Genomic DNA, 22,149 nt, shown 5'->3' on the forward strand with positions numbered 1-22,149 from the left:
TATGTTTATCAAATATATCTTGACGGAAGGCCCAGGACTGATCGTCGAGAAGAAAATATAAAAGAAGGCATGACGATAAGGACGTGGATATATAGGGGTGATGCACTACGGTTTCTCATGCGAATTTCCTTGTTTCCACACCTAGCTGACGGGATTTCAACACAATATTTAGGATTATTTTTGATCATTACGAGCTTCGTCTCTCATTTACTGGTGTCTAGACTCTTCATTCGTCATAACCTCCATGATCATCACGCCTCCTTTACCTGACAAACCTGCCCTTTCCACCTCCATGGTGTCCTCCCTTCTTACCCGAGAACTTACTCCAGCTCTGAGGCGCCGTCCCCTTGCCCAAAGGCTGCTGGCTCTGCGGCGCATCCGGGTTCGTCGTGAACGGGACCGTGCAGTTCAAGCAGTTCACTCTGCCCAGCAAGAACTCGAGCTGTCTGTACGCCGCCGACGGCGCATACTGCGGCACCATGTGGCCCGACATGTCGATCTGGACCCAGGTCAAGCCTCGCTCGCTGCCCATGGATCCGAACACGCCGCCGGCCGCCAGCGTCGACAGGTCCGAAATGGTGTTGTACGGCACATAAAACGGCTGGTCGGGCTTGTTCTGGAGCCCGAGCTTGCCGCCCCAAGTCATGTTCTGGATGCCCAGGAGCGTGCCGTTGGCGATCAGGACCATATCCATCGCGCCGTGGCCGATGATCACGTTCTTGGTCGCGTCGATGACGTGCGGCAAGGCATGGAAGATCGACGGCTCCGACTGGTCGCGTCCGCCCACGAACACGTCCTGCTCCGAGCAACTGGACCACTTGACGTTCTCGGGAGCGTGGATCGCCTTCTTGACGTCGTCCCGGTCAAAATACACCGAGGCGCCCTCGGGCAGGTACCCCATCGATCCCGGGAACCCAAGCACGTCCCACAGCAGGGGACAGGTGGTGGCCACCTGGTAGATGTCGAAACACGGGTTCAGCAACAAAATGGCGTCGAAGACGTCGTAGAACAAACCCCAGCACTCGTTGCGCGTGGTGCCGTTCTTATCGGTACCGGGCAGCTTGGAGGGCTGCGGGCCCTTGGGCGGGTAGACGAGGTATTGAGAGACGAAGTCGGAGTAGCCGCACTTGGCGTCGACCGACTTGATGTGCGCCCGGAAGGTGTCGTTGAAGGGGAACAGGCCGGACCAGTACTCGGTGAACTGGACGACGGGGATCGGCTCTTGGATTTCGTCCCACGAGATCACCGGGTCGTAGATCATCAGGCCGGACAGGTCGTAGTAGGTCTTGTCGTTGGCGTCGAGGAAGGCGGAGGCGATGTAGGGGCAGTACAGGCCGGCATATGACTCGCCGGTGATGTAGACCTTGTAGCCCTGCATGGCGAAAGTGTCGATGAAGTTCTTCCAGAAACCCATGAACTGAGCAGCGACATCCTCCTCGCTCGTGGCAGTGACGTTTCCGGTAGAGAAGCCGGTGCCGACGGGCTGCTCGACCCAGATGACGTTGGTCAGGGTGTGCCAGCTCCAGGGGTTCTTGACGGGCTTGTAAGTGCCATACTGCCAGAGGAACGGGCCGTTTTCTTGGAGGAAACCTTCCAGTGAAGAGCAGCCGGGCTATATAAGAGGTATGACTTGTTAGATAGTCTGCTGGTTTCTCCAGGGGGGGTTGGTAGATATGATGGAACTTACACCACCGTTAAGCCAAATCAGGATTTCCTTCTTAGCGGCGGGATTCGTAGATGGGAAGAACCACCAGAAAAGCTCGCTCTTCTCCTCGGGGTCCTGGCTGATAGGCAACATGCCAGCATAGGACTCTCCCACATCAAAGTCCACATCAGGGATGTTCTTCCCGTCGACAGCGAACTCTACGTTCTCTGTGTTAGTTGCTGGGTGAAGTTGCGTTTCAAGGTGGATATAAGCTCACTTGTAGTGTTGTCATTCAGAAACTTGGGCTCTTGAACCTTGGCGACATCACGCTCAACGACCGGGGCAGCCTCGACCTTCGCAGCGTGGTTCTTGAGTCTGTTGGCGACATGCTCCAGGTACTTCTTCTCAGCCTTGCCGAAGCTAGGACCGCCAGCGGTGGCAGTTGTCGCTAAGAGTAGCGACGAGACTAGCGCGATCAGACGCATCTTGGGCTGGCAGCTTCTTCTTTTGAGATGACAACTATAAAGAAGGCCCGTGCGGTATAAAGAAGAGGGAGGAGGAGAGTGGAGGGAAAAAAAGAGAGGTTGTACAGGTGAGGCAGGGAGGGGGGAGTCTCACCATGAAGTACTCGACTGACAAAAACAGAGCTTCCTCCTTTCGAGTTACTTCGTTCCCAACGGAGGAAAGATAGGCCTAGAAATCGACGAGGGATGGCAGGTCAGAATTTCCAACTAGTTTAAACAGAAAAGGGAAGTGATCTGAAGCTGGAGTTCCACTCCGCCCTGCCTAGCTTCCGCGTTGACATGGCAAACAACGGCCTTCCTCCGAGACTGTCTCCATTCTTGTTGGTGCTAGTGTGAGCTTTCACAGTTCGGATACTTAGAGGCTTAACCGATGCCACTCTTTTTTTTTCGGTCTGCTATACAGTGATGCTGATATGACAGAAGGAATCAGGAGCAAAAGCTCCAATGAGATTTTGCGCTTTCCAGCTCTTTACCTGAGACCTCTCAAGCATCAACGCTGTTGGGAGGACAAGTCACACCCGGTCCGTCACGCACAACGTTTGCTTGCATTCCCACGGTGTATCATATTCCCGTCTTTTCCTTTGCACCTAAGCACCTACCCGTCCTGGAAGTTGAGATGCCACCAGTTCCGCAAATATTGGGATATAAGCAATGCAAAACCAGGCTGTTGGTCGCATAACTGAGGTAGGATGAGTATGCAGACACTGGCACGCATGTAAAGCAGACAAGTTGACAAGACCAGTAGCACCATCTGATCTCGGACTTGCACAGCAGGTTTGATTGTGTCGTTGGTGCAGCATGGGATGGGTGGGTTACGTGCGCCGTGTGTTGGTGGGCAAGTTCGTCATCCCAACTAGGAAGATTGACAGGCGTTGGGATACATCAATCGAGGGAGAGAGTGAGAAGATATGGAAAGCCGGCGTTGATGAGACGGCCGTAGCATTCTACCATTGAAGAAATGCAATGTTGATGATAACGGCAGCCTAGGATGACATGAACTACGCAGTACGTCAACCTCCCAACGATGAAAAAGCCGGACTGCCGAGATATCAGCCAATACGAAGCACACACATTTTGTTGGAGTCGTCGATTACCCATCAATCCCTGGTACGTACATGAATCATGGATATTGTCTTACCTCATCCCCGATATTCTTTGGAATACCATAGCTCCGTCGGAATCGATTATGCAGAAGACAATCCGACCATGTACCTTTCCCGCGCCCCTCACATTTTTGGTCGCCAAGCCCTGTCTCTTGGCGCCAAGTCCTCGTCTACCCCAAAGTCACTCTTGCTCGACACTTTTACTACATCTTCATGAAAAGTCGCTGCATCGAAAAACTAATTAAACCAGTAAATTTAGCGCGCCCAAAAGGGGGCTTTTTGCACGGGTTAACTTTATATCGGGTTGTGCCGAGGTTGATGTAGTAGTTTGATAAAAGTTGTAGGTACTTGGGTTTTTTGATTTGGCTTGCAAAGCGCGGGCGGAAAAGGTACATGGTCGGATTGTCTTCTGCATAAGCATTTCCGCTCCGTCCCGCGGCGCAGGGAAGGGATAGGGAATATTGGAGAAAAGATAAGCTCAGACTGAGGTTCTGAACTACTTTCTCCAGCGTAGATGCGGACGGTCCCGGACGATGGCGGAGTCGTCTGAATTTCGCGCAGAACTAGAGACAGAAAGAAGTTGAAAAATCGAAAACTACGGTTCCGAATCCCGAGTCGTTTATCGATCGGTTCGCTATGTCTCCGTCGGCAGTTGGCGACAGGGGATGAATATCTGGTTTTCTCCATCTTTCGGGTTGTCTCAAATGGCAGAATGCAACTTCAATGTTTGGGACTCGCGATACAATAAATCTTTGTCCATCCATGTCCATGGAACGGAATGGAACTGCTCAATGTTCCCCACGCCCACGAAGCGCCGGGCGTGCTGCACACTGCACGGAGATCCACAACGGCCGCCACCATCCCGATATGGCAGGTCACTTACAAGTCTGCGGCACTGATTGGTCAACGGAAAACCAACGGCGTCCGCTCTGCCCCTGTCCATCGCTCGCTCGCTTTTGGTGACGGAGCCGATCGTGCAAAATCACGGTGCCGTGTTGAGGTTGCCCGGCTATGACGAAGATAGGTCGGCTCTCTGGTAACAGTTCCAACGAGGCTCGACCCCGCGCAAAATCAAGCTTGGCCGAGTAGAACTGCGCAAAGGGATCCAAGCCGACCGAATTAGAGTCGAGAATCTGACCAGCCGTGGTTTGGTTCCGAAGGGGTATTGTACACAAATGAACTCTCTACAGATCCACAGGCTGCTCTGTGTAGCCGGTATTTGTAGCGCGCGGTGAGTAAGACGTTGGCCTTACTTTCCGCCTTTCTTCTTTTTATCAGATCCTCCCGCCGCTGCTCTAGCCTGCGCTTCTTCCTGGGCGATGAGGTTTCGGATATCCATCGCTGTTAGCCATGATTGCACGCTGTTGATGACTTTGTCCAACACCTCCCCACCTTGTAAGACATTGGGGAGGTTGTGGACATCCAGCCCACTCCGATGATCAGTACACCGGTCCTGCTGGTAGTTATACGTCCTGATCTTGTCGCCGCGCGACATCTGTGACTGAGATAGCACACTGTCTCTCAGGTCCTTTGCCTGCGCCTCTCTTTGTTCTCGCCTTAGCGACGCAATTCTCGAACGAAGCAAGCGCCAAGCCCTTTCTCTGTTTTGCTGCTGCGATCGCGAATCTTGCATGCTGACCTGAATACCGGTCGGGATATGGGTCAGTCGAATAGCGGATTCTGTCTTGTTGACGTGCTGACCGCCGGCACCGCTCGCGCGCATCTTCTCTGACTTGACTTCTGTCGGGTCAACGTAGAAGTCACTTTCCGGGTTGTTGAAGTCGTTCTCAGCATCGGTGCTGTTTTCGGGGAATGATGGCAAAACCCAAACTGCCACCGCACTTGTATGAGTGCGCCCCTGCTTCTCGGTCGCGGGAATTCGTTGCACGCGGTGCATACCCGCCTCTCCACGGAACGCTGCGAAGGCGCCGGGATCCGTTACTTCGAGTACGGCTTCTGAGATGGGAACCTCACCGTCCAAGCCTGGCGTACGATCTTCGGCTTCCTGGTACGAGATCACCCGCGCAGAATATCCCTTGTTCTCGCAATATTTCTGGTACATGCGGAAAAGGGTATCGGCGAAGTGGCGCCCTTCAGTGCCTCCTGGCCCAGGATGGAGTTCTATCAGACATGGCATGTCCGCAAACGGGTGCTTCGGTGTCAGGGTCGCTGAGAGATTGAGCCCCAGAGTTTCCAGGTGTTTTTTTGTTGCATCGAGATCGTCGTTAGCGAGCTGGCGCAGCTCGGCGTCGTCTGATTCCAGGAGTCCATTGAGCTCATCCAGTGCTGCCTTGGCCTTGTCCAGCTCTTGTAGAGCAGCGACAACCTTTGAGATTTCGCCGGCGCGCTTCGCAGCTGTAGGTTCGTACTCGCTCTCAAGTTGCTTCGTCAATTGTTGATGCTCGGCGGCTAGATTGCGCGCTCGGTCGAGGAGGACAGGTGGAAGTCCTGCGAGTGTCTGGCTGGCTGCGACAAGAGACGCGTCAGAAGGTGCCCCTTAGCAGATCGGATTCCACGGCTTGCGACCAGAATCTGGGGAGAAATGCTTCCACTTGGGATGCTGCGAACGTACCTGTGCTAGCTTTGCGAAGCTGAAGAGAGACGAAGACACCCGAGCGCCTTAACGAACGGGCGCAGCTCCGACATACCCATGGTGCTGCCAACATGGTTGCAGACAGACGGAAAACTTTTGCGACATCCAGATGGCTTCCAGAGCTGCCCGGTTCAATGCAAGGTCAAATGCCAATCTTGATGGGAACTGCTCCTCCCACTTTGCGGACGGAGGGGTTCCCAAATTCCATAGGCCAATTGATCGTTACGCAGCGCGTATCTTTCCCCATACATTATGTATTGCCTGCCGGAAACTTGATGTATTCTGCCGTAAGAAACCGCCTGCCGGAAACAATCTGATGTCAGTCTGGACCCTCCACATCCCGGCAGAAAGCGATGAATGGCTTTCAATTGCAGCCCCTCCCCCGCAGCGTCCATGTGCCTGTTCCGTCTGAGGTGCCGTCGCAATTCGTTCCCCTGGACGAGCCACCCGTTCGAGCCGTTTCGCACTCGAGTCACTGTCAGCCAAAGAGGTTCCCTTTTGAAGGACTTTTCGACAACCCACCCGGATTGCCATCAGCACACAACAGACATCTTCTTCCAACATGGCGACCAACGTTAACGCCGAGGCGCTCAAGGAGGCGCCCATCCCCGAGGCGATCGAGAAGCAAGCTGCCCACAAGCAGACAGTGGACCCCTACAATGTCAGTTCTGGTTAGGTCTGTGTACTTGCATATGTCCGGCGCATTGGTCTGACTGCCTCTCTTTCGTCGCGAACAGGTCCAAGGCGAAGTCGGCGAGGATGGCGTTGTCAAGGCCATCGATTACAACAAGTTGGTCGAGGAGTTCGGCACCAAGAAGATCGACCAGGCCCTGCTCGATCGCCTCGAGAGGGTCACCGGCAAGAAGCCCCATCGCTTCCTCAGGAGAAGCATTGTCTTCTCCCACCGCGACCTCGAGCTTATTCTCGACCGCTATGAGAAGGGCGAGCCCTTCTTCCTCTATACCGGCCGTGGCCCTTCCTCCGACAGTGTCCACGTCGGCCACACCATTCCCTTCGAGTTCACAAAATGGCTTCAGGATACCTTCGATGTTCCTGTAAGTACCTACGCCGTCGCAACAACATAGGAAAAGGCAGGGATGACTAACGGTGCCGCCTCCAGCTGGTTATCATGATGACCGACGACGAAAAGTATCTCTTCTCCGACAAGAGGACGATCGAGGAGGTTGAGGGCTACTGCAACAACAACGCCAAGGACATCATCTCCGTCGGCTTCGATCCCAACAAGACTTTCATCTTCAGCGATTTCCAGTTTATGGGTGGCGCCTTCTACAAGAACGTTGTGCGCCTGTCCAAGCACATCACCCTCAACCAGGCCCGCGCTATCTTCGGCTTCAACGACAGCACGAACATCGGTCGCATTCACTTCGGCAGTATCCAGGGTGCTAGCAGTTGGGCGTCGTCCTTCCCCCACATCTTCGGCGAGGATGAGTCCAAGAGCGTCGCTATTCCCTGTCTCATTCCCTGCGCCATTGATCAGGATCCCTACTTCAGAATGACCAGAGACGTCTCCGCTCGTTTGAAGTACAAGAACACCAACATCTCGTACGCGAAGCCGGCCCTGATTCACTCTCGTTTCCTTGATGCTCTTCAGGGCCCTGGCACAAAGGTACGTACTAGGCGCTGATCGCTTTGTCTAACATTGATCTTGGCATTTATTGACATGTGTATAGATGTCCGCTTCTATCGACGAGTCTGCTAGTAAGTCATTGTCCCTACTCCAGTCCCAGGCCATGACTGGACCTACCACATGGCTTGTTGTGGTCTCCTATCCGGACTTTTGCTGACCCTTCAAAAAAGTTTTCATGAGAGATACCCCCAACCAAATCAAGAACAAAATCAACAAGTATGCCTTCTCGGGTGGCAAGGTCTCCGTTGAGGAGCACCGCGAGAAGGGAGGTGATACTAGCGTCGACGTGGCCTACCAGTACTTGCGCTTCTTCCTCGAAGATGACGAGGAGCTGGAGAAAATTCGCGTCGCCTACGAGTCTGGTGACATGTTGACTGGTGAGCTCAAGGCAATCTGTATCAAGGAGCTTCAGACATATGTCGCCGCTTTCCAGGAAAGGAGAGCCAAGGTTGACGACGAGGCTGTCAAGCTATTCATGGCGACACGCCCTCTCAAGTGGAACGGAAACCCGCGTGCCCCTATCGTGGTGCCCCAGGTGCAAAGCGCTGATGGGGAGGCGGCCGCTGAGGGCGGAGATGGAAAGTTGACCAAGAACCAGCTCAAGAAGCTCGAGAAGCAGAAGCAAATAGAGGCCAAGAAGGCCCAGAAGGCTAAGGAGAAGGAGGAGAAAGACAAGGCTGCTGCCTAGGCTTAGAAGAAAAAGGGGACACCAAGGAGGATATTCCAGAATTTAAATTCGTATCAAGCGTCATTTCCCATTTTTTGTTACTAGCCCGAAGCGTTCTGAAAAGGTGATGGCATCGGAAAAGGTCCGCGAGCGAGTCAGATATACCGATAACCGATTTTGTCACGTCATCCGCGATTATGACGTTAACCGAGACGGAAGTGAATACACAACACATTGTCGGCAAAGTACAGTAATTACCCCTGTTCGTGCATGTAATCCGGGCCAGCACTTGACATGCATTTAGAGGACTCATGCATTTACAGTCCCGTGCCAAGACTTCCGGGCCCCCCTAGCTTAGACATTTTGGGGGACTTTAGGGGGTTAGTATAGCGGTCAGGCCCCTAAAAAAAGGTGCTAATAAATGCATATGCACCAATTTGGCGGCCAAGCTGACATGCATTTAAGCTTTTATGCAGTTGCCCATACTAAATAATTGCGGACGGCCAGCTGTAAGCATTTAGAGGGTTTTATGCACTTTCAGGTGCATGCACGAGCAGGGGTAATTACTGTAATAGAAGGAAGGGGAAAAGAGTCACACTAGACAAGTAGGCAACGTCGAGAATATAATCTGGTCAAATGACGAACACTAATACATACGACCATAGATGGTAGAAAACTCGGGATCCCGTCCGCTCTCCCATAGATAAGCTACCAATCGCCTGACTAGTAGTTGGGTCGGTGACGACCAGCGAATCCCAGGTGTTGTATGTTTTTCTTGCCCTTTGTTGCATCCCTTTTTGCGTTTTGCTTTTCACCCAGCGGCAGTTATTAATTTGTGCTGGCTCTCTGATCCCTCTGGGTGAAGGGTTGATAATTGCCTCTCTTCCTCAACATCACTCGCTCCGATTCCATTTTCGATGTCTGCTTGGGTGGACTTCACCCTTTGCACGCCGGTAAGCTGTTGTTCGATCCACACTCTCATCCACGAGGGTATGACAATCTCATATAAAAGCATGGTGTAATCCCCTGGAAATGCGTCAGTGACTTGAAAATAGACCCAACCTCTACGGCTGACGATAATAATAGCGAGTGTCACTCACACAACCAGATCCGGTAGAAGTCAGCCAACAAGGGTAACAAGGTCGTTACAGCAGCAATCTGCCCAAAAGTCCATTTGTTCTCTTGATACGAGGAACCGGCATTATAGTTCAACTCACTACGCGAGCGAACAAAGATGACCAAGTCGATCCACATGAAAACGAACGCCAAGGATGCTGTGAGAACCGGTATACAGCGACGGAGTGACTTGAGGCCTTTTTGAATCGTCTTTGCCGATGTCCAACCCTCGAGCAATGACAGGATAGGACGTCCGATCCAGATCAAGAGGACAAACTGAGCGGCGTACATTGCATTGTTGAAGTCAAGTGTTTTGTCCTCGACGTATGCGCAGTCCCATGATTCGTATAACGATTCCTCGCCATACACCCAGGTCACTCCGAAATCAGAGTCACCGTATTTTGTTGCAGCAAGGATTATGAATAGGATGCCGAGGCCTATGATAGTGAGGCGCGGGTAGGTGCTTTGTTTTCGGTACCATGGCCACAAGGACAGCAATAGCATCAAGGAAAGGTGCGCTTCGCGGTAGGAGAACCAATGCCTGTAGGTCATCACGTCGCTCCCCTCGAGTCTGTCCAGGGTAAAGCCAGCGATGGTAATACCATAAGCAAAAAACACAGAAAAGATCCAGAAGGAGCGAAGCGAGTCGTTAAGTGGTTTCCATTCCGGAGGGGTTTGAGACGCCGCAAGACCGCTCCAGATGCTGTGAGGCTGTCCCGGTCTTTCCTCCCACGCCCAATGCAGAAAGTAACAGGCATAAATGACGGAGAAAAGCGTAGCCAAGACGGTCATGAGAATATACGTGGCATAAAACTGCGCCATCCAGGTCAGAGCCTAAGAATCATCCTCCCTGCGCTCTATAAACACTCTTCAGAAAGAGAAGAGAAACTTACACCAATACCAGACAAATCCGGATCACCTGCCCATTCGATATTGTGGCAGACTTCTTTCTCACAAGAATCCTTGATGTAGATAAAGAACAGTCTAGCGTCGTAAGTGGTCTGTCGGTCATCTTCTGTGTACTTTGTGTGATACAAGGAGAGCCATTCCCCAAGCTGGCCAGGGTAACATTTGTCAGGGGTATAGCAGAGTAGCTGTGAAGAAAGATCGCGAGACTCGTAAGTGGTAAGGCAGTTGTATCATTTTTGAGCAAACGATAAAACTCTGCAGCAAACCTTCCAGCTGCCTCGCAGTCGAGTATCGGCGTCAAATGAGTCAAGTTCAGATTGAGGAGGACGGGAGATATTTCGGAGGTCTTAAGCCATTGCGATATGTTGCTGCTCATTTCGATTCGGGATATTGGAAAGAAAGCGAGCCTGATCTTTCTGTATACTTGAAGACACTCAAATGATAACGGATGTTCTCGAGAAAAGCTGGACTGATGTCAAGCCAGATGCGGCAAAGAAGAGTTCAGGTCTTGGAACTTGATTGAATAAGTTGGCAGAGCCGAAACAACACAGTAACAACAAACAGAAACACAGAACCAGAAAAAAGAAAACAGAGAAGAAAAGAAAAAAACGAGGAACCACGAAACGGTCTAGAGGTGAGCGCAGTGGCTTTATTAGAAACAGAGACGTCGGCTGGACACCAAAGCGAAAAGATCCTTCCACTCATGATCATCAACAAACCAGGAAAAGGGGTGCGATATCATATCGGGAGTCGCCTTCCCAAAAAACAGGAGAGACCAGGCTGCCATATAACACTCCATCAGGCCGCGTTAGAATTAATGGTGTAACACACGCGCGCGGCAAGCTGGAGATAGAAGTAAGCCCTGGTTCGGACTATTGGCTTTCCAACGCCAACAAAATGCAAATATTGGGGGCGGGATGAATTCTACCAAGTACACGTGTAGACACAACCGGACAACGCACACTCCTACGCAAAACTCTATCGACTATTGGTAGCCTGGTCAGGATTTGATCGGAAGGTAATATGCGAGTGTGATGGACATGTACCCCGACCTTGAAAGAATGAAAGGCGAGAGAGATTCAGGGAAAAAAAAGCCATATACTGTTAGGCTGCGTCTGTTCTCGTACGGTTTTCGTACAGCGCTTGGAATAACTCAACTTACTCAACCGACTCGACTCAACTCAACCCAACTAAACTCAATTCGAGACCCCCAAGGCGAGTTACAACTCAACTCAGGACAGTTAGTGAATTGGCCGCCTTTTTGAGTATAAAAAAGGTCATATGAGGCCTTTTGTACGAAAACCGTACCAGAACAAACGCAGTCTTAACTATGTTCTGAACCTGAGAAAGGGAAGATTCGGGTAGAAAGCGATAGAGCTGTCAGTGTCAGGCTCGAATAACACTCCTCCTGCCAGGAGCCTAACAAACTATTAGACAGCCAACGGGCAGTGCAAGCTGCAGAAAGCTCTTTTGATTTTTGTGAAAAGGTGAGAGAGCGAGATCGGCTAGAGGCATGTCATTCACATCTCAATCTCCGTGGCAGAGAAGACGCGGTAGAATCGGGATGAGATGGCTGAACAGCGACAGTGCCACTCAAAGTAGTCGAGACCAAGACCAGGCATTGAGAGCACATCAGAAAAGGGACACATAGACTCCGGGAATTGGACGAAATAACAAAAGAAAGAAAACAAAAGTGGAATGTGTCTGTCCTGTTGACAGGATAAGACGGAAAAAAAGACAAAAAAGTTAAACATTTGATCCGACCCAGGCTCGATCTGGGGACCTTCAGTGTGTTAGACTGACGTGATAACCAACTACACCATCGGACCTGTTATTGTTAGTGGCGCTTGGAATAGCTGTTCTCGTGTGCCCTTGCACTGGGGCGGCGAACGAAAAAAAAGCGCGAAAATATCACGACAGGCTTCATCCTTGAAAGCGAAAAAAAAAAGGATACTTTGAAGTATAATGCCCAATAACAGGATTGAACTGTTGACCTTCGCATTACTTGATATCAGAGGACTGATATTAGTACGACGCTCTAACCAGCTGAGCTAATCGGGCTTTGTTGAAGGTTCGTGGCTCGATACCGGCCAAATATTCCCAGGGGCAGGAAACCAGCAACAGACCGGACATCTGCTTGGGGCAGGAGATGTTCCTTATATACTCCGATACATGTGTAGACATATTTCCGCAACGTCTGCCACAAAGCGACTAGACCCTGCCTTCAGGCACGCCCCCGAGGCAGCGTAGCCCTCCTTACCCTCGACAACCTCCTCCCACACTTGCCCGTCTTATCCTTAATCAGCTCCTTAAACGTATCAATGATCCCCTGATACGCCGGATGCCTACCAAAGTCCTCAAACCATAACAGCCCCGCTCCCTTTCCCGGAAACGTATACGGAATCCAGCTAAACGGGTCATAAAAGTCCCAAAGCGTGATCCCCACGCACTCCTTAACCTTCACACACGCCCTCGCCACCTTTTGATATCCATCCTTCTGCCACTCCAGACTAGTCTCATTCACCGGAATCGTGATCCTCACATCCAGCTCCGTGAACGCCACCTCCTGCACTCCGGCTTTCACATACCCCCTCATCGTCTCCTCCAGGTCCTCCGCCGTCGGGTGATTATCCGCGTGCATGTGCGCCTGCATCCCCACGCCATCAACGCGCAGACCGGCATCGCGGAGCATTTTCACCAGCCTTCTCGCGTCCTCCGTCTTGACAGACGCGAGCCTCTCGATTCCGTAATCGTTGTAGTAAAGCTTCGCGGCCGGATCAACTTCAGCGGCCGTCGCGAACGCAAGACGGAGGTACTCCTCGCCCAAAACCTTGTAGAAGATGCTCTGCCTATAGCCGCCGTCCTCGTCATTCAGGGCCTCGTTGACCACATCCCAAGCGTAGCACTTGCCCTTGTAATGGCCCATGACTCCCCTGATGTGCCGGACGATGACCGCGCTCAGCTCTTCTTTGGTCCACTCGGTCTCGTTCTTGGCTTCCACCCAGGGCGCAAGCTGGCTGTGCCAGACGAGCGCGTGGCAGCGCAGGAGCTTGCCGGTTTTGGCGGCCAGAGACGTGACGATGTCGCCCTCGGTCAAGTTGAAGACGCCTGGGGAGGGCTCGGTGAAGAGCCATTTCTGCCCGTTGGTGAGCGTTGTTTGCCCGAACTCGGAAGGGTCAGAGAAGATGGCGTCGTATTGAGCGTACGAGGCCTCGTAGCCGGCGCGCTCGCGCTGGCCGGGGGTGTCGGTTGCTGCACCAAAGTACTTGAGTCCGGCTAGGGTGGCATAGTGGTGAAGTTGGGCGGTGGCGAGAGGGGTAAGGATGGGAAGAAGAGCTGCAAGCGTTGGGAAAGGGAGCCGCATCGCGAATGTCTGCGAGTTTGATGGTTGTCGTGATGTTGGGGAGGGCGGAAGAAAGGAAAGGAGAACGAACAACCACCCGAATCAGAAGTGAACGGGTTCAGTCGCCTTCTGTCAAGTGTGTAGACTGGATGCGTGGGCAAGACACATCACGGCTTCTTATGTCTTCTGAGGTTGACCGGTACCGTGGGAACGGAACCATGTCATGGAGATCTTGCCATATTATTTACCCGCTCGTACCTTAATAAAATCTCATCAAGCGTTGGTGACCGATCACATACTACCATTTCCCCTCTCCATTGTTGAAGCCTGGGAGACCGGAGGCTTGACCCGACCGCGAGGTTCGCTCATTTAGCCGTACCGGAGGTTAGCATCGCCGACAAGCTTCTTACGGGAGGTTTGGTATTCGGCTCTCCGCACCTCCTCATGGGCCTTGGCTTCTCCCGGGTAAATGAAGCGTGCATCTAACACGAGATCCCAGGACAAATGGCCCAGAGCCGTGTTTACCGTGAATAAGCTTGGCTCAACAGAGACGAGTGAGTTCGACGTAGGCCAGACGTAGGTGAGGAAGAGTGTTGCTAGGAAATATCGAGGTTGATAACGTAAACAGACCTCTATACAACTCCTCGTCTGTTAGTAACATTATCCAAAATCCACAAATGTTCGACCGAGCGGAACCTACCTTTGAGTACACGGTAACCGATCTTTCGTGTGCCCAAGGCTGCGATGTAACCAAACTGAAGGCTTGCATGGACTATTGAATATCACGTAAAGTGATGTCAAGTTGATCATCGTGATCCTCTCGGTGGTGGACCATTCGCCAAGACCCTTTGACCAGACATACGTCATTGTAAACGAGTGATCGTTTGGTTGATGATCGATCTGGACAATCGCTCTCCCAACAAGGTCTGAATGCCTTCAAGTCTGGAATAACGTCAAGTATGGATCCCTATATCCACCCGGACTTAAACTAGGCCAACTGATGGAGTATGCCGAGCCCTGTGTCATTGACAAGGCGGATGATTTCCGGCTCACGTACCTGTGTGGCGGATGGCTATCATGGTCATGTCTACGGATACCGGCTCGAAGGAAAACACCATGCCAAGACTCAAGGCTGAGGATAACCATGGGACACTGTGTGGATGTAACCCCCCGCGATGTAAACATACAAGGACAGGGGCAGAGAATAGGGTAAGAACACTTTGCAAAGTCTGGGGTTCTGTAGGGCTGAAGGAGCCGAAGTTGAGTGTGGACGATAAACAATCGATCCAAGTTACCGTTCATTCAATATGCCGGGGTATTAGTACTGTGGTCACCACAGTAGGATGTGAAAAAGCTCAATGATCTATGTAACACGCAGTTGGTGTTCCCGAACGCTCCTCTGAAATCAAGTTATGCCTGAAAGAAACCCCGAAAGCCAAACCCAAAACTCGTTCCCAATTTTTTTTTACTCCGAAACAGCGCCAAAGCAAGTCTCCATCATGATACCCGTAATCTGGTAAGGGTCGGCGTTGGACGCAGGGCGACGGTCCTCGAAGTAACCGTAGCCCTTGGCGCCGCATTCCCTAGGAATACGAATAGAGGCACCGCGGTTGGCGACGCCGTATGTGAAGGAGTCGATAGAGCCGGTCTCGTGACGGCCGGTAAGACGCTTGTCGTTGCCCTCGCCGTAAACGGCAATGTGCTCCTTGTGACGGGCCTCGAGCTTCTTGATGGCATCCTCGATGTACTTCATGCCACCCTCCTTGCGCATGTTCTCGGTAGAGAAGTTGGTGTGGAGGCCGGCGCCGTTCCAGTCACCGGGAATGGGCTTGGGGTCGAAGGAGACCTTGGCACCGAACTCCTCAGACACACGGTGGAGGAGGAAACGAGCGAGCCAGAGGTGGTCACCCATCTCAATGCCGTCGCAAGGGCCGACCTGGAACTCCCACTGGGCGGGCATGACCTCGGCGTTGGTGCCAGAGATCTTAACGCCGGCGTACAAGCAGCACTTGTAGTGGGCCTCGACGATGTCACGCTGGACAACCTTGCCAGCGCCGACACCGCAGTAGTAGGGGCCCTGGGGAGCGGGGAAACCGTTCTTGGGCCAGCCGTAGGGCCTGTCGTTGAGGTCGAGGAGAGTGTACTCCTGCTCGAGACCGAACCAGGGCACCTGGTCGGCATGAGCCTCCATCAACTTGGCGGCTTCATGTCTGTGGTTGAACTTGTTGGGAGTGCCATCGGCGTTCCAGCACTCGGAGAGGACGAGAATGTTGGGGGCACCACGGAACGGGTCAGGGAAGACGGCTACGGGCTGTGGAGGAAGTCATTGTTAGCGCCATGGCTTGTCAGAGTCGAGTGTTGTGGTTTGTATCTTACCTTGAGGTAGACATCGGAGTTATCGCCAGGGGCCTGGCCAGTCGAGGAACCATCGAAGTTCCAGATGGGAAGCTCATCAGGCTGATATTGGGCCTCCTTCTCGGGAAGAGTCTAGAACAGGTGCGAGTTAGCGTCATGTCATGCGCCATGTCTAAAGCAAATTGCCCGCTTTGTTTTCAGGTCGTCACTCATTCGGCGCATCCGCATCACCGCATCCATGATCGTTATGCATCGAAATCCGGGCTGTAATGGGTCCGCCGGGCAGCCCGTGGGTAACCGAGAGGGTGCCGGAACCTCTCCAAGTCGCATAGCCATAGAGAACCGGGACCAGATGAGCCGTGTCATACTGTCACGCTTCTCGCATGACTGCGCCACAAGGAAAAGGCCAAGGCCATGCACGGCGCCCAGAAGCCAATGCACCCGAGGCTGGTGCAGAGTCCAACACCACGCCACAGCGAGCTGAAACCGGTTTTGCGGGACGTGAAAAGCGTGGGAATGTGAGGAAAGGGCTCGGGATCGTCGCACTCTCCGCCGTCGTGGTTGGCTGCTTGGGTCGTGCACTCGGAGAGGACAGAGGGCAAATCGGGGAGCCCGTCGATTGGCTGATGGTATGGTGGATTCGAGGATGCGCCGAGAGTGACGACGGACAAAAGGGTCCATGGAACAAGTCGTGAAACAATGCGCAAAAAAGGAAAATAGACGAGAAAGAAACTCACCCTCGACTTTGACCTGGTGCCGCCTTCGCTGTCGATCCAGATGTACTCGGCAATAAGCTGGCCGTTCTGGGGAAGACGCATGAACTTCTTGAGGTTCTCCGCGTTGGAGAGGAATGTTGTTTCTGACGCCTGTAGTCCGGATGCGGTCAGTGACCAAGTTCCACCATGTAGGTGTACCAACGACCTCCATAGGCGTACGGCACAGAGGGTTGGGGGACTCACCATTTCTGCGGTTGTGTGTGTGTGTGTGTATGTGAAGATGGGAAGGATATTACGTATGGACAAGAAGAATTCGGGGTGTTGTTCGGGAAACCAAAGCAAAGAGGACGTGTTGCAATTTAAAGGGCTGGTGCAATGGGGTATCCTAGCGCCAGAGATATGATTTTGATAGAGAGAAGAGACAATAGATACGGGCTGCAGTGTCGGCGGGGTCTGAGGCTTTTTATATTCTTTGCTTCTGTCGCCAGGCCTACCTCACCGTTGTCGCAGGCAAAGATACATCTAGGGATGCGATGAGGTACTCGAGATACGGAGCAGGGTACGTGCGGTACGGACGCCCATGTATACCGTGCATCAAGTCAAAGAAACTTTTCTGGCCTTGGATCCAGAGATAAGAAGCGGCACCCAAGGAAAACAGATACCGAAAACAGGGATTGCTGGCTAAGAAAAAATAGCGACACTCCCCCGAGAATCGAGAAATGCCTGTGTGCATGCTGTGTGCGGCGCCGTGGGTGCTCACTGACACACAAGAGACTTCCCACGACTCCGCGCATTGTCATCTTGACGGTCCGCCCAAACGAGAGTGGGGAGTCGGGAATTACCCTCGTCGAGCCTACTGGTCACGGCCAACAGCCCTGGAGCCGGGTCGCCAGTGGGATGGAGAAGGCAGGAGACAAGGCGGGGGCGAGGCGAGGGCCGGATTCCTGCTACGTCGAGAAAAGTATACTCCTCTCCAGCACATGTACATCGTGAGGTAACGACGACAGTCCTACTTGTTGGAGATACGTAGGTACCTAGCTACTCGCTCGGTCGTCCAGGAACAGTCTTACCATCCATCGGTTCGTCTTTACTGCCCCTTTTTTACGAGACGATAAGGCATCGGTTTAACTAAACATCGTCACGGTGTTCGTTGGTGACCTCTTGATACGTAGTCTCCGACGTGGTTCTTTGCTTTGGCGATTCATGCAGACGGGAATTCTAGACCGAGTCGCTGTTGTTGTGCACTAGGTACCTGCAGACCAGTGTTCCCCTGCCCGGGTGTGTTCTTCGCTGTTGCCCTTCTGTGTTCTATTTCAGTCGGGGCACTGCACTCTAGAAAACAGTGGGCACGTTTGGCACATTTACCGCTTCCACAGGTCGGGGCTCAACAAAGACATGGAAATGTTCGTGATCGACGGAACCAAAAGAGATGTTCCAAGTTCTTCCCCCATTACGTAGAGAACTGGGGACTCATCCTCATCTCGTCCGAGTTTCACTGTTCGGTAGTGTAGTGTCGTGACCGTCTTTGCGTCTCGATGTGCATCTGGCATCTGCCCGTTGTTCCAGTGTCCACCCGTTCGTCCGTACATGTCATCTAGCATTTCCCTTTTTGGCGTTTGGCAACAGATCTCCAACTCGGATTGGACGAGTTGAAGGCGGTGGCTCGGTAGAGTTTGGCAGCCTTCATGTTGTTTTACATCAGAGCCACCCTCTCTGCTTGAATTGAGTTCCCCGCCGTCGTTGCGGAATGCCTTGAAGTGACGATGGCTTCCTGTTTGAAAAATTCAAGGTCGTCGACGGCTTGCGGGGAATTTGCCACCGAGGTGTTGAAGTCCCTTGCAATCGGGGATCTGAGGGTAAAGGAGAAACTACAGGAACTACCCCTGACAGTGCATGCACCTGAAAGTGCATAACACCCTCTAAATGCTTACAGCTGGCCGTCCGCAATTATTTAGTATGGGAATTTGCATAACTGCTATTTGCATACTAGATTGCTGGCTAAATTGGTGTATATGCATTTATTGGCGTCCTTTTTTAGGTACCTTTTAGGGCCTGACAGCGATGCCAACCCTCTAAAGTTCCCCAAAATTCCTATGCTAGGGCGGGTAGAAAGTCTTGGCATGGAACTGTAAATGCATGAGCCCTCTAAATGCATACAAAGTGCCGTCCGGGATTACATGCATTTTCAGGGGTAATTCCTGTACCGATGGTTTCGGCTCACATGTAACTTTTCCACTTTACAAGATCGTCATTACCTCGGGGGTTATACGTAAAGGAAGGGAGGTATAGGTAAACCCCGCGTTTTGTGGTCACCTTAGCTGCTTCTATGTCTTGTCTTTACCTGAGACAGCGTTTGAGGCCTTTTCATTTCATGTTCATATGAGATATTCCTTTCAAACTCGAGTCCATGGTTTGTGGTTTCCGTTTGATACCAATCACACGCACAACCGAGAGCCTTTATTGATACCCGTCCACGCGGCTGAAAAGCAAAGTGTGGTGGTCACGTCCAAAACGGGTTTCAAGGGTGTGTGGACTGTGGAAGCGTGGGGTGGAGTGTCAGCGACTCGGGCTGAATGTTCCACAGCATCACAACTCACAAGCAGGGCACGACGCCACACCAAATTCGACATTGAGGGCATACACCCTCATCGTCACTGAAGTGGCTGGAGCGATGGAGCGGGAAGTGCATCCCAAAAAGGCTTCCAACCTCGCCCAACAGGGGGCCGATCTGTCGAGTCATTTGGATGGATCTTTGGTCAAGGATCTTCCTCACGCAACAGTGATGATGCCTGGCGTCCCTGGCGCTCCGCTGGCGGTTATCCATCCCTATCTCCCCCATCAATGAGCGTTCCTGTTTTCAGGCCATTCAAGAAATCGCTTCAGGTATCGTGACCGTACTGCATTCCACCGGTAGTCCACCGTCGGCCCCGCCTATGACTCTTCGGCCCGGGAAGGCTCCTCTCTCTGTCAGGCGGAAACACTGGCGGATAAGGTGGGCGGATACCTTCCAGGTTGAACAGGAATCGAGCCGCGATTGTCAGTTCCATTGAAAGAGGGGCAGGAGGAGCGGCCGTGGGCCCCTCTTGTGCCTGCGGGTTGCCAGGGGCATTTTGAACTTTGAAGTGTTGTTGGTGTTGAAAATTGACATATGACCGTGTAACTGAACCGCTCCAAATCCCTGGATCCGGGGATGAGCGTTCTGCCGTGGCATTTTAACATAGCCCCAGACCCGACCTCAGAGACCCTTCGTCCTGTGGAAGGTTTCAAGAACTTCCAACCCATCTTCTCTCAACTTCACATTGGTAGGACTGAGAGAAACATGACCTTCAAACCCAGCCCCTGCCAAGACCGTATTCTTTGTTTGTTGACATCATCCGGTCATTTCTACCTACATCCACCCAAAATTGGAACTGTATGGTCACTTCCCTTGTTCCTATAATGTATTCCCTCGCACGGACTCGTGTCGAGCACGGATTCTTGATAAAGAGACATAGAAGACGGCTGACTGGCACTGAGTGCACGGTAAACCGGCGGCTGAGGATTCAGTTCTATCCAGCAACGTTGGTTCCGCTTATTGTACACACTGTGTACAAGCGCTCCAAGTCAGACGCGTGGTGTCCAGAATTTTTTCCTTGTGGAATCTCGGTCGGCGTCGTCGTCGTCGTCGTCGTCGTCGTTATCGATATTGCTCTCAGCAAAACGCCAGCCCTGGATGGATATAACCTCGCAACATATCGTACAGGTTGTGCTCCAGGTACGCTGTAGGTACCTGGTTCGAGACGGCGAAGCTTGTCCGTCTTGCCGCCTTCAAAGTCTTAACTTGCGGCATTCAACGTCCCAGTTTCCCAGACTCTTCAGACTCAAACCCGTCACCAATGGGGAATCAAGTCAAAAGTCAGGAAAGGCAGAAGAAGAAGTGGGACCCCCAACAAAAGCAGCATGAAACTCGGAAAACGTCTTGCCCTTGCACTGCATATCCGTTGCTCAGTATCAGGCTACATTTGCCGATGGTATCATCTCAGCGCAACCTCAGCGCAACCCTTCAGCTGCAAGGCCCAGAACAAGCCGGACCTGCAAACCGTGCACACAGAGCACCATCGGTGCAGCATCGGTGCAGCCGCCAGGCAGGGCAACAGGCGAGCGTCAGGTACGGATCCGTCCCACGACTTCCACGAACCTCCACGACACGCCCAACCCGACGGTCCGTTCTCGGCGGGTCCAGGGGACATCCTTGGATCCTTGCAGTTTTGTAGGTAAGAATAATTCAATTGAATCGCCCAATTCCCACGGCATCGATGTGGCTATCACAGCCGATTCGCTCTTTGGCTCAGGTCGTGCCGCGAACACCACACTTAACCTTGATCTTATCGCCATCTTCTCATTGGTCGCTTAACTTGAAGCTTTTCGTTGAGCCGTCGACTTTTTCTTTCAACGTCTTGTCGTACCGTGTTCTTCCAGTCTCTTTCATATGGCTTGAATTCTCTTCCTGGAAGATTGTTGGGGTCCCGTGAATAACACATCGTAGGCTGTTATCGTGTGTGCTTACAATTGCCCTGGGGAGTGGAGAAGTTTGAGGAAAAAAATAAAAGATCCACTAACGGAATTGGCGGTAGATCATCGCGAAACATGTTAGCCAAAGTTCCACCACGCCTTTTCTTTTCCGTGAACCCCTGCATATGGTGTTCCCTTGGGCTTGGCGAACACATCCACGCCTTTTTCCATTCTTCCCCAGAGTCTGCCATGTCCTTTGCGCAACCCGCATTTTTCTCGGCTCCTCCCCGCATTCAGATCACTGCTCCCCATGAACCCCGGCCTTTCCCGAGATCCCGTCTTCCCGTAAGGATGTCAAGTGTGGTTCCTGGCTGGTGGTGCCCCTGGTGTCGGTGGTTGCAGCCTCCCCCTTTTTTTGTTTTTACCTCCGTCGGTAGCGTCACCTCGTTTTCTTGCTGGCAAGGGCCAAGAAAACCACGTTCCCAAAGGACGGGACGGAAATAGACGAGACGTCAAATCATATGCTTTTGTTGTCGTTTTGTTGTTGGCTTTTTCTGCTTTGCCATCCATTGCAAGCCTCCTCCTTCCGCTCGCTCCAATTACGATGGCCAGAAATACGAAATATGTTACAAATAATAATGGTCTTTCAGACCGCTTCTTGTCCGTTTTCCTTTACAACGAAACCCAACTCCATGTTAAAATGCCTCAGCAAAAAAAAAAGACCTTTTGTCACCAACCTCAGCTTGGATTGATTGTATGGTTCGCGTCCAGTCCGTCAAAGTCACTGTGACAGAGACGGGCCGGCTTGATTCACTTCTTTTCCCACTTGAACTCCGCTCTGAAAATGACCGGGCTGATGTGATGTTCCAAAAAGTGCCAAAACCCAACACATGCGTTTCTATCACAAAGTCACAAACCCATTCGACCCAACTGTGGAGCAAAAACATCCACGAGCTGGACCTGCACCGAACTTCATCTGGAACCCATGGAGTCGGCCCTGGGGGGCCTGCTAGCAGTGACTAGTCGACTAGTTTTTGCT

At 52.3% G+C, this 22,149-nt stretch overlaps 7 protein-coding genes and 2 non-coding genes across 9 annotated transcripts; 1 reads left to right on the top strand and 8 right to left on the bottom strand.

Annotated features, from left to right (window-relative positions):
* Positions 1–125: 125 nt before the first annotated feature.
* On the bottom strand, positions 126–2,356 carry B0H65DRAFT_125691 (putative serine-TYPE carboxypeptidase F precursor). Its single transcript, XM_062820735.1, has 3 exons — positions 1,923–2,356; positions 1,688–1,863; positions 126–1,612 (listed from the first exon to the last, which is right to left on the bottom strand). Exons 1-3 carry the CDS (start codon positions 2,128–2,130, stop codon positions 263–265), a joined length of 1,734 nt encoding a protein of 577 aa, XP_062684861.1. The 5' UTR covers positions 2,131–2,356; the 3' UTR covers positions 126–262.
* Positions 2,357–4,521: 2,165 nt separating this feature from the next.
* B0H65DRAFT_420307 (uncharacterized protein) lies at positions 4,522–5,938 on the bottom strand (the record flags this gene model as incomplete). Its single annotated transcript, XM_062824269.1, has 2 exons — positions 4,522–5,738; positions 5,845–5,938. The coding sequence occupies 2 exons, from the start codon at positions 5,936–5,938 to the stop codon at positions 4,522–4,524; spliced, it is 1,311 nt and encodes a 436-aa protein (XP_062684862.1).
* A 315-nt stretch (positions 5,939–6,253) lies between these two features.
* Positions 6,254–8,422, top strand: B0H65DRAFT_458300 (uncharacterized protein). The gene is made up of 5 exons (XM_062826397.1): positions 6,254–6,526; positions 6,603–6,920; positions 6,986–7,492; positions 7,557–7,584; positions 7,684–8,422. Exons 1-5 carry the CDS (start codon positions 6,428–6,430, stop codon positions 8,199–8,201), a joined length of 1,470 nt encoding a protein of 489 aa, XP_062684863.1. The 5' UTR covers positions 6,254–6,427; the 3' UTR covers positions 8,202–8,422.
* Positions 8,423–9,114: 692 nt separating this feature from the next.
* On the bottom strand, positions 9,115–11,005 carry B0H65DRAFT_537643 (uncharacterized protein). The gene is made up of 3 exons (XM_062829077.1): positions 10,472–11,005; positions 10,190–10,280; positions 9,115–10,109 (listed from the first exon to the last, which is right to left on the bottom strand). Exons 1-3 carry the CDS (start codon positions 10,579–10,581, stop codon positions 9,273–9,275), a joined length of 1,038 nt encoding a protein of 345 aa, XP_062684864.1. The 5' UTR covers positions 10,582–11,005; the 3' UTR covers positions 9,115–9,272.
* A 955-nt stretch (positions 11,006–11,960) lies between these two features.
* B0H65DRAFT_t118 lies at positions 11,961–12,034 on the bottom strand. Its single transcript has one exon. It is a non-coding gene; the product is annotated as a tRNA-Val (tRNA).
* Positions 12,035–12,171: 137 nt separating this feature from the next.
* On the bottom strand, positions 12,172–12,266 carry B0H65DRAFT_t117. Its single transcript has one exon. It is a non-coding gene; the product is annotated as a tRNA-Ile (tRNA).
* On the bottom strand, positions 12,241–13,992 carry B0H65DRAFT_125841 (glycoside hydrolase superfamily). The gene has a single exon (XM_062820736.1). It carries the CDS (start codon positions 13,567–13,569, stop codon positions 12,430–12,432), a length of 1,140 nt encoding a protein of 379 aa, XP_062684865.1. The 5' UTR covers positions 13,570–13,992; the 3' UTR covers positions 12,241–12,429.
* B0H65DRAFT_125899 (uncharacterized protein) lies at positions 13,744–14,515 on the bottom strand. The gene is made up of 2 exons (XM_062820737.1): positions 14,249–14,515; positions 13,744–14,188 (listed from the first exon to the last, which is right to left on the bottom strand). Exons 1-2 carry the CDS (start codon positions 14,413–14,415, stop codon positions 13,918–13,920), a joined length of 438 nt encoding a protein of 145 aa, XP_062684866.1. The 5' UTR covers positions 14,416–14,515; the 3' UTR covers positions 13,744–13,917.
* A 498-nt stretch (positions 14,516–15,013) lies between these two features.
* Positions 15,014–16,865, bottom strand: B0H65DRAFT_422083 (uncharacterized protein; the record flags this gene model as incomplete). Its single annotated transcript, XM_062824380.1, has 3 exons — positions 15,014–15,859; positions 15,925–16,035; positions 16,641–16,865. 3 exons carry the CDS (start codon positions 16,863–16,865, stop codon positions 15,014–15,016), a joined length of 1,182 nt encoding a protein of 393 aa, XP_062684867.1.
* Positions 16,866–22,149: the final 5,284 nt, after the last annotated feature.

This window comes from Neurospora tetraspora, assembly GCF_033439725.1.
Source record: "Neurospora tetraspora strain CBS 560.94 chromosome Unknown B0H65scaffold_2, whole genome shotgun sequence".
NCBI classification, from domain to species: Eukaryota; Fungi; Ascomycota; class Sordariomycetes; order Sordariales; family Sordariaceae; genus Neurospora; species Neurospora tetraspora.